This window comes from Panthera tigris, chromosome F2 (genome assembly GCF_018350195.1).
Source record: "Panthera tigris isolate Pti1 chromosome F2, P.tigris_Pti1_mat1.1, whole genome shotgun sequence".
In the NCBI taxonomy this organism is placed as follows: domain Eukaryota; kingdom Metazoa; phylum Chordata; class Mammalia; order Carnivora; family Felidae; genus Panthera; species Panthera tigris.
This window is the reverse complement of record NC_056676.1, coordinates 81,290,074-81,300,737: the sequence shown is the minus strand read 5'-3', so window position 1 is coordinate 81,300,737 and position 10,664 is coordinate 81,290,074. Positions and strand designations below refer to the sequence as shown.

The 10,664-nt window shown below is 54.3% G+C and overlaps 1 protein-coding gene across 1 annotated transcript; it reads right to left on the bottom strand.

The window, feature by feature from the left end:
• LOC122234918 (glycosyl-phosphatidylinositol-anchored molecule-like protein) lies at positions 1 to 10,612 on the bottom strand. The gene is made up of 6 exons (XM_042973029.1): positions 10,590 to 10,612; positions 10,064 to 10,085; positions 9,628 to 9,684; positions 8,913 to 8,995; positions 8,257 to 8,364; positions 1 to 463 (listed from the first exon to the last, which is right to left on the bottom strand). Exons 4-6 carry the CDS (start codon positions 8,974 to 8,976, stop codon positions 174 to 176), a joined length of 462 nt encoding a protein of 153 aa, XP_042828963.1. The 5' UTR covers positions 8,977 to 8,995; positions 9,628 to 9,684; positions 10,064 to 10,085; positions 10,590 to 10,612; the 3' UTR covers positions 1 to 173.
• Between the last annotated feature and the right edge of the window lie 52 nt (positions 10,613 to 10,664).

Sequence of the window (10,664 nt, the reverse complement as noted above, 5' to 3'; positions counted from 1 at the left end):
TAAGCAGTACCCAAGCAATAATGTTCTTTATTTCTCTCTTGAAATAAGCCGGGAAAGGGTAACTGGTCCAGCTGGAGCCCTGTGCGTCAGTATCCTTGGCTCACAAGGGACGAAAGGAGAGTGAACTTGCTCTGAGGAATGAGGGAAGAGATCAGACCCTCCCAGAGGGCTTCTCATGTCAGTGTATGGCTGACCAGGATGGAGGCAATGCTCAGGGAAAGTGTTGACTCCCCCAAGCATACAGTTCCTTCTAACTCATCCTCAATAGTCTGGTCCTGTGTGATCTCCCTCTCCATATTAGTGGGCCCTCCTTCATTGCAAGTCATTGCACCACAACAACGGACAAAATAGAAGCTGTTAGTTCTTAAGACTCTTGGGGCTTCATCAGGCACTTTGCTTGGATACACAAACGTGCAGTTGCTCGTACAGTTCTTGTAAACAAGTATCTCCCGACTGTTCAAACCTTAAAAAGTAGAGATGAAAATCATTGATTTCAGGTTTTCTGCTCGCAAACAACAAAGCACAGTTCACCCAGTAACTAGTGTTCTACATCCCCAGATGTGACTACGTTCTCTAGAATTTTCACAGATAAAGAATGCCCAAGAAAGGCCACCAGAGGGTCTGTTTCCTCCATGGACAACTTCTCCTGGAGATGGTTTTCTGTCTACATGGCCATCTCATCTCTGCCTCTGGCTGTCTCTAAATAGTATCAAGGTGCCTTGGCACATGGCTGCACAGATGAAATGTCCTGTTCATTATTTGTCCTAAGAATCTCAGGGCTCTAGAAAGAGAACAGAGGCCAAAGAAATGTTTCGCTCATGTCTCACAGGATCACACAGACCCTGAAGTGGAGTCCATGTGGCCCTCACCTGATTTTCTGAGACTCAGTGTGGCCCCTCTAGGACGAGCTCCCGCCTGGGACCCTCGGCCAGGTGTTCCCAGCTCCTGGCCCAACATATAAACCTCGACGCACCCTTAATGCCAACCTGCGCCCCAGCACGGACAGGGTGCTCCACCGCAAGCAGGGTCCCACAACTACTGTGATTACCTTCACTGGTAGGCTCACCCAACAGCCTTGGCCAACCACCAAGGCTGAGTCCTTAAGATGCACAAGCATGTGTATCTTGGCCATGTGAGCAAGGCGCCATCTGAGGCCTCCTTCGAGAGTCCCTGAGTTAAATTCTTCGGCGCTCACTCACCACTTCTGCTCCCTTGTGACCCCAGTGTTTACCCGATACTTTCTCCCTGGAACTTGCCACCGTTGACGTTTCCACTCATGGCTCTGAGGTCAAAGGAAGGAACTCCCAGCTAAGCTCCCGTCACTTGCTTGTCTCTATTTGCCACATGAAGGGTTTCTGGAAGTCCAACGTTCTACGCAAGAGTGCACACTCATAAGCCAGCCGACAGCTGACTTGATTTCAGGAAGTGCTCATAACCATGGAACCGGCACGAGCTCCAGAAACAGAACTGGATAAAAACTACCGAATTCCCGCCTCTGTTCCTCCATCAGGCACTAAAAGCAGCCAAGGCTAAAGGTAAGAAATGTCTGGATTTCCAAGCCTATGTGTTAGTTTTGTCTGTTTTTGCACTTTGTGAATATGAACTCCTGTACTGTCTGTTTTGGGGTCTGGCTTCTTTTCTCTGCTTTGTGTTTGGAAAGCTATCCCTGATGTGGCCCAGTGCTGTGTATGGTTTACTCTCCCCATTGTACACTTTTCCACTGATGAACATTCCATGGTTGACTGCTGATGGGCGTTAGCATTGTTTCTGCCTGTCACCTCCCCCAAAGAGCGCTGCAGTGAATATTCTCATCCTCGTCTTGAGGTGAGCGTGTGTGAGTTCTTGACATGGTGGTAAATGCTGAGTCCTTAAGATACATACATATGGCTTTGGCAGATGCTGCTGAAGAGGTTTCCAGAGCGGGTGAACCTATTTATACTCCAAAGGATCGTGTCCACCTCAACATCTTGCCACCACACGGGTAGCCGTTTGTGAATGTTTAATCGTTCCTTTTGGTGTTACCATACCATAGTTCTGAGTTTCATTTCCACCAGAAACGTTCACGTTGGATGACTTTTCTTATATTTAGTACCCACTTGGATATCATTTTTGGTAAACAGCCTCAAGCCTTTGGCTCCAATTTCTATTGGATGGTCTGCTTGTTCAAGTAGTGATTCGTAGAAGTTCATTCCATATACGGAATATAAGCCCTTGAGCAGACAGTGTCTTAAAGGGCCTTCTCTTCATCTGGGGCATCTTTACACTTCTCAGTATCCTCTCGGGGGCAGAAGTTGTGAATTTTTATGTAATCCCACTACTGCTTTTCCTCATCTGTGATCAGCACTATATTGTTCAGGTGTCTTAAATTCTTAATTATCCCAGGGAGACATTCTTCTACATTTCCCTTCCAAAAAAATAAAGCCCACGTTTTGTTCTTTTACTATTTACATGGAGATCTAGAAAGCATCCGAAAGTGCTTCTGTTGTGTAAATCATGTGTACAAGATTTCCTGCACCCACTACTGGTGAGTGCCGATGAGTGTCTTTCCCCACAACCTTCTGGGTCAACGTTGTCAGAAAGCACGTGGCTTTTTCTGAGACCTCTTTTCTCCACTGTCGGTCTATTTTTCAATCCCAACACCAACACTAGACCATGTGCATTGACGAGACGAAAGAATATTGTGTAAGAGTGCAGGTTCTCTGTTCCTCTCTTCTTCCACGAGATTGCCTTGGACATTCCTAGCCCCCAAAGTTCCATAAACATTTGAATATTTTGAATCAACTTGCCCCCACCCCCACCCCCACCCCAACACACACACACTAGCCTCTGACTGGGATTTCATGGAATCTGAGGATGAACTTGAGGAGAACAGCTGTCCTACTTCTACTGGGTTGCTCCATCCAGAAGCCTGGCTCACCCGTTGGTTTAAGTCCTTCCATTTCACCTGCTCACAGCTTCGATATGGAAGTCTTGCAGAAATCTGCTTGCGTTTGTTTCCAGGTATGTGGTGGTTTTCAAATGCTATGTGTGTTTTTGCACATTTCATTTTCCACGTGTTCACCGTTGTTGTATAAATACACCATGGGTTTTTTTAATTTGATTTTTGAGTACTGACCTTGTATTTCGGGCCATTGCCCAAGGCACTGCTTATGTCCAAAGTTCATCATCTTTGGTGAATAGTAGCTGCTTGCTTCCTATTTCCCAGCCACTGTGTGTATCATTTCTTCCCGTGACCTATTAATTCCTGTGCCACCCATAATTCTGCTTCATGGAAGTGGAGGTCGTGACAAGAGGCCTCTGACCCCACTTTCACCTCAAGGGAAAAGTGTTCCAGTATTTTCCTTGGGACAGAAAATGTCCTCTCGTCTTCCATTTCCTCAGTTTTTTTGTTTAATTTGGAAAGGATACTGGATTTCATCAGTTTTCAGCATCTGTGGCTGTGATGTTTCCCATTTTCTTTGCTAAGATGGTGAACTGAACTAGTGGGTTTCAATTGTAAGCCACACTGCAGTGTGTGTGTGTGTGTGTGTGTTCTAAACACCTACACCCAGGCCCCTCTTGTCTCTCATCATTTGCCATCCTATCGCACATTTTCCCACACTTTATTCAGATTTCATTCTTTTCCCCTTAATGTTCTTTTCCTGTTCCAGGATGCCATGCAGGATACAACATTCCTTTGGGTGTGGTATAGCTTCTCCACAGTAGGATTCTATTGGTTCGGATCTGGCTAGTACCGCTGCAGCTCTAGTCACAGGAGAGGTTCGTCTGTGGTTTCCATCCTTCCAACGTCCTTCCTAGGCTTTGTGTTGGAGTCAGACTGTCATCATGAATGTGTTGGGGAGCAATCCTCCTCCTTTATTATCTGGAAGGGTTTGTGTAAGGTAGGGTGATTTCTCCTACGAAGCTAGTGGACTTTGCCAGAGACGCTATCTCTAGTTGGTTTTCCAGAAAGGATTTCCAGGTTCTCCAGGTTTTCCATTTCTAGGTTTTCCAGAAAGGATTCAGAGCACTTCAGCTTTACAATCTCATTGTGGGTCAGAGCCAATTCAACTGTGTTTTTCAAGGTGTGATTCATTTCATCACGACTCTCCAATGTGTCACAGGAAGGCTATCATAGTGGCCTCTTGTTTTCTTTACAAGGGAAAGAAAAAAGTGGCCTCTGATGGATGCCCCCCTTTGCATTTCTGATAACGAAAGTGTGAATTTTACGTTTCTGCCTTTGAGCTCCCCTACCCATTTTACCCATACTACGAATCCCTCCAAAGAACCAACTGTTGGCTTTGTGGGGATTCTTTCTGGGTTTTTGTCTTCCCATTACGAGGATTTCTGCTGTCTTCCTGACATTCCCTACCTCATTTCTTTGGGTGGATTTCCTATTCTTCTGTCTTCTTGAGTGGAAGCTTGGGGCCTTTGCACGCGTTCTCTCTTCTACGAGAGGCCGAGAGTGTCTATTTGCACTCTCGACTCTGCTTTCGCTGCACTCCACTCATTTTCCCCACGTCCTAGCTTTAGAATCATGGAGTCCTTCTTCTTTCCTAACTTCCATGTGGCTTCTCTTTGGGTCTTTGGTTATTCAGAACTGCTCTGTGTGATTATAAGGAGTGGAGGTTTTCCCAGTTCTCTTTGGAGTCACGATTTCTAGTTTAAGTCCACCGTAACAGAGAAGGAACTCTGCAGAAATGCCTTCCTTTGACACGTGTAGATGCTTGCATTGGGTCCTGGCATGAACTCAGTATTGCAAATATCATTAGCGACCTTGTAAAAAAATGTGTATTGGGTCACGGTGGCTCTGCTGTCACACATCATGAGGATTCCTCCTTCGTAACCAGTGTCCTTCAGACCTTCTGTAGCAGAGGTTGACAAACAAGAGCCCACGGGGCAGTCCCAGTCCACCAGCTGTGTCTATGGGTAAAGATCTGTTGGGACATAGGAACGATCACTCTGTTTACCAACACTCCGTGGCTTCTCCTACCCCCTCACAGGCAGTGCAGGGCACTTGCCACAAGTCTAGGTGGCTTACTAAGCTAAGTGGAGTTTCTTCTGCTCCTTTAGAGAAAGACTTGGTCTACCCCAGCTGTATGGCTCTGGTAAATTTGGGGTCCTTGCTCTAGCTACCTGGCAGCCATTGGCAGAGGTATGTTAATGACTGTGCCCCTACCTACATTTCCTAAGCTCTGGGGCCATTTTTCGGTGGGGCCCTTCCTACTGTATCATCGGGCGTGTGTGCACTTCGATGCTGGTGTCTTCCCGGTTGTCTCACCCTTTCATCTCCATCCAGTGCTGTTCTGCTCTTCACACAAGCAACGCCCTTGAGTTCGCCTTAGCTTTGCCTCAGTGTGTGCCTAAGAGCTTGGGGGCAGTATTTACATTATATACCATGTTCTGCATTTTATTCTCAGAGTTTTTATGTTCTCATTTCAAAGCGTGCCTCTATGAAGCAAAACATATTAATTTTGTTTGTTTGAAAGTCATGGGCTCCTACTTGTAGCCATTTTAACATTAATGTCATTAACTATCCATTAGATCTTAAATTGTTTCTGAAGTTCAGTGTCTTACTTCCGATAATTGTATCTTCAAAACCTTTGCAGGAAATACAAAAGCTCCCGTGCACCTGGACTCAGTCACTTCCACTGGTACTGCGTGGCCAGACAGCAATGCAGCAGTGCAACTAGGGCACCGGCTCTCAAAGCGGTAACGGTGAACACCAGGCTTACACCACAGTCATCCCTCATATAGACACACCCACCTCTTTGACACCCAAATGCCCGGCCATTGACTCCCACAAAACGATTCCGGGGTCTGCTTCTAGAAGTTGGTCACTTCTAGAACATTTTATAAGAGGAAACATGGACAGTTACCTCTGGAGCTGGCCCTTTCTCGTTCCCCGTGTTTCCCAGGACACTCATTCAGGATAACGGAGCAGTAGCTGCCCTGCTTTACTGCCGAGTAACGCCCACGGCAGACTCACCACGGTGTCTTTCCCGTTCAGGTGCTCCAGGATGTCTGGGTTGCTTCAGGGATCGAGGTGCTACAAATGACTCCACGACAAACACCCATGCATGGTTTCCCACAGGCAAAGTTTCAACTCCTCCGGGAAAACCCCCAGAAGTGCAATTTGGGGATCGACGGTAGCTGCATGTTGTGCTTTTAAGAAACCGGACCGCGTTGGCCATAATTTGTGGTCCCATTTTTAACTGTCACTGGCCGCATACGAAAATCTGGTTTCTTTACCGTCCTAGCCAGCCTTTGGCGTGGCCACTGTTTTTGACTTCGGTCGCTCTGATCAGACATACCTAATCGTGTTTTCAATTCTAATTTCCCTAACGACCAAAGATGTCGACCATCTCTTAGAGGCTTATCTGCTTATCGGTGCTGGCTGGCGATCAGAGGGACAGTCCAAAACCAGGTCCGTTTGACGCTGAGGCGGGGCGGGGCCAGGGGGACGAGCCCAGTTGGCAGGAAAATATGGACGCCATACTTCTCTGCCCCCGACCCCCGTCTCGGCCCACGCACAGGAGACTCTCGTGAAGATGTCTGAGGTGTTCACCCACACACCTGTCGCCTGTGCAGGCCAGCGGCCACGCAACTGCTACCTTCTTAGGAACTGCTCGTGGGCAACGGGGCTGATGGGATGGACGTGAAACAGGATGAAGTGTGGAGACGCTGGATGGGGTCCCCTGGCGTCCATCACCGCAGAACCATCACGACCTTCGAGACCAACCGTCTGCTTCACCTCAGCCCTGCAGACCTCACGCGGGCTCTCCCAGGGCCAAGTATAGCCCAGAGCCACACGGGGAGAGAGGCTGGGAAACAGAGCCCAACGCCCCCTTCGGAAGCAGCCGTCCCAGCGCGGCAACCCGCCACCCACCGGGGCCTCCCAGAGGGGCAGCAGCGGAGCTCTGATGGCGGCTTCTGTTCCTCCTGTGGTGCAAGTGCCTGAGGAGCTTTGACTGCCAAGGCACCCACCTCAAGGACGGCTCTCTGGGGGAAACACCACCAGCCGCTGGACTAGATACAGAGCCCGCACCCCCGCACCGCTACCGCCCGAGGCTCCTTCGTCCCAGGGCTCTTGCTGGGGCTCCAGAGCTGACCACGGGTCGCTGGTTTCTCTTCTTCTCGCGCTTTAGAGTCCTGCCCTCCTGTTGTAAACTCACCAATGAAGACGGGCCCGGGAAACCCCAGATGCCCCCCTTGAGCCCAGAAAAGGCACACTCCCAGCCCGTGCATCTCTCGTCCCACCACGACTTGGCCGTGTGCCTTGGAAGCTCCAGGACTCGTGAGCCACAGCCCTGTGGGTTCCCAGCTCCTGACGGCCGCGCCGAGGGCGTCCTCAGTCATCACAAGAACCACGAGGGCCAGTCCCGCCATATCGTTGCACATCGATAGGCCGAGACCTGCACACAACAGGTGCCCGCTGCAGGAACCCGGGACAGATTCCAGCTCCTTCCTGAGTTCCAAAGCCCAGATGCCCACAGGGTAGGCCAGCTGGTACCACCGAGAGGAGGCCGAAAGAAGACCGTGTTGCGGGGAGCTTGGAACACAGAATGGCACGTTAAGGTGCAAAGAGACACTGGGGAAGGCCAGGGGCCAGAGGACAGGCCCCCGGCAGGGCCCCACACGGGGCCACTGCCTCCCTGCCAGGCCCTGCACTGGCTGCAGCCTCCCAGGCTCATCGAATGGTCACTGGCCTCTGGCCGACCCTGTGCTTCAGCTTAGGGCCCTGGCGAGCGGGACGCCTTTCTCAGGGCACCTCTGAGAAAAGCCTCTGAGTAAGAGCCAAGAGCACCCTGAAAAGTCACGCTAGCCCTGAGCCCACACTTGGCCTTGCCCTCCGTGTGCAGTAGTCCTTGTCCTGAGAAGTCCGCAGGATGCCCGCTTTTCGGGCCTGCTTAGCTGGAAGCCCTCCCCCCACCAGCCTGAATCAAATGGGCAACGAGGGACCGCCCGGGCGACTCGGGGGCGCCAGCACCGCCACCAAGGACTGACACGGAGCGGAGGCCTAGGGTCTGGCAACCCCCCACGGTGCACGTGGACCCTGACAGCCCCACCTTGCGGGGTGCCTGGCTCTCCAGGATGGTGCACGCCGGCCTCTCCTGGGGCTGAGCCTAGAGGCTGGGGTGGGCTCTCAGGATGGGGACAGAGCAGGCCAAGGGCCACGGGGCTGGGTCCAAGACAGAGCAGATCAGACAGCTCCCTGAAAGTGCTCAGGTGGGGTGCCTAATTCACAACGTCCAAGGAAGACAAACAGGTACTTACGAACAGAGATGGTCATACAGCGCCTGAGGTCTGTTGGACACAATGTCATACTTGTACAAAAGAAGTTGTTGATGGTCCAACAATCGTAGCATTTCAGATTATAGGTCCCTGAGGAAACAGTAAGCAGCATCTGGCTCCAGTGCGACGAGCACCGTCCACCGTTACCCGCTGGCTGTGCCCTCCCCCTGCCTTGAAGGACTTCTGGAGGCCTCCACTGCCCCGCCCTCGACGGGCTCCACTCTGGCCAGGGTAGCTTCCGGGCAGAGACCGGGTCCATGCGGGAGTTGTTCCTGTTCCCAGAGACAGACGCCGGCGAGCACCGCCAGGGAGCCGGCTGAGGGGACCCTCTGCCCCGCAGATGACGGCCCCTGTGCCCAAGAGAGCCTGGCAGTCAGAAAAGGCCAGCGCCCTCCCAGACTTCCCTGGAGTCTCCAACGCTGCCCTTCCCAGGTGAGGGAGGGCCGAGCTAGAAACACCCTCCCGACCCTCACCTAGCTCGGGGACCCTTCCAAACCCACCCTGTGCCCACCAACTGCACCGACATCGGGGGTCCCGGCTGCCTAAGGTGACGGAATCCCACCCAGACCCTTTCTCTGACCCTGGATAACAGTAAAGTCTCATCACTGGGAAGACAGTGAGAGGAATTGATACTTAACAAGCTTTAGCCAGGGTGACCGGAGGCAACCAGATGACAAGGAGAAAGGCCCAGAGGAGCATCATCTCCTGCAGGAACTTGAACCTATAGGTGAAGAGACCGGGACACACGTCAGCAGCCTGCATGTCACAGAGGCCACCTCACAGGATGCATGTCTGCAGGACCCACGTGAGCAGGGTGCGGGGATCCCGGAGAGAGGCTTTGGGGTCCCCCATCGTCCACCAGCCCCTCCCAGCTCCTCTCCCCTCCCGCACTTCCTCTCCCCTCCCTTCCTGGCTCCTCCCCCCACCCACACCTCCCCTGCACCTCCCCTCCTGGCTCCTCCCCCCACCCACACCTCCCCTGCACCTCCCCTCCTGGCTCTTCTCCCCACCCGCACCTCCCCTGCACCTCACCTACACCTCCCCTACACCTCCCCTCAGGGTCCCTCTCCCCACCTGCACCTCCCCTGCACCTCCCCTCTTGGCTCCTCCCCCCACCCGCACCTCCCCTGCACCTCCCCTGTTGTCTCCTCTCCCCACCTGCACCTCGCTGCTCAGCAGGCAGGGCTCTGCCCGCTGCACCGGGCTCTACAGGCAGCAGGCAGGCCTTTCCACACACCCCTCAGGCCTCCTCTTGCAGGAAGTCACCTGGGGCTGCCTCCACTGGGAGCTCAGCCGAGGTCCCCATGCCCCCCCCCCAACAATGCTTGTCCGGATGTACTCGCTGACCCCGACCTCAGGAGCAGCTGGGGAAAAGTGCTGGGACACTGTCCACGCAGGCGTTTCCCGCTCCTACAGGCGATGGACAAATGCGGGGCAGCACGCGGTGACCACCCGGCTCCCTTGGAGGCCGGCAGCCTGACTTGCGCAGTGGCCACAGTGTGCGCCAGAACGTTCCACTGCCCCCCACCCCTCCCGCGGAATCGGGTGGCCCTGGAGCGCGGGCGGGGGAGGGCCCGGGGGGGGGGCCCACACCTGAGCCCTGACCCTGGCCCATGCCCCAGGATCCCCCCAGGCAGTGCCCGCTTCCGCACAGTGTTCCCGTGGGGGCCCATCTGCACCCCCAAGTCTGCGAGCCCGGGATCCTGAGGGAAAACTGCTTCCCGCCCCCCCCCCCACACCTGGGCGGGAGCACCTGCCCGAAGGGGACACCTTCTGTGGGAGCACCTACCGGAGGGGAGGGTGTTTCCTGTCTGAGGGGGTTGGCCGCTTATAAGGGGAGAGTGGCCGCCCGAGGGGGGAGGAGCCAACGGTCTGAGTGGGGACGCCGGTCTGGGGAGCACCCGCCTGGGGGGGGGGGACACCTCTCTGGGGGAGCACCTGCCTGACGGGGTCTCCTGTCTGGGGAGCACGTGCCTGGGGGGAACACCTCTCTGGGGGAGCACCTGCCTGAGGGGGGACGCCGGTCTGGGGAGCACCCATCTGGGGGGGGACACCTCTCTGGGGGAGCACCTGCCTGAGGGGGGACGCCGGTCTGGGGAGCACCCACCTGGGGGGGGACACCTCTCTGGGGGAGCACCTGCCTGACGGGGGTCTCCTGTCTGGGGAGCACGTGCCTGGGGGGGACACCTCTCTGGGGGAGCACCTGCCTGAGGTAGCACCTCTCTGGGGGAGCACCTGCCCGAGGGGGGACGCCGGTCTGGGGGAGCGCCGGACTGGGGCTTGGGGTGGCGCCCGTGTGGGCGTTGCCGCCTCACCCGCCGTGTCCCCACCCCGCGAGGACCCGGGCAGCCCAGCAGCCCCCCGCTGAGCGCCGGGGACAGGCGCCCACG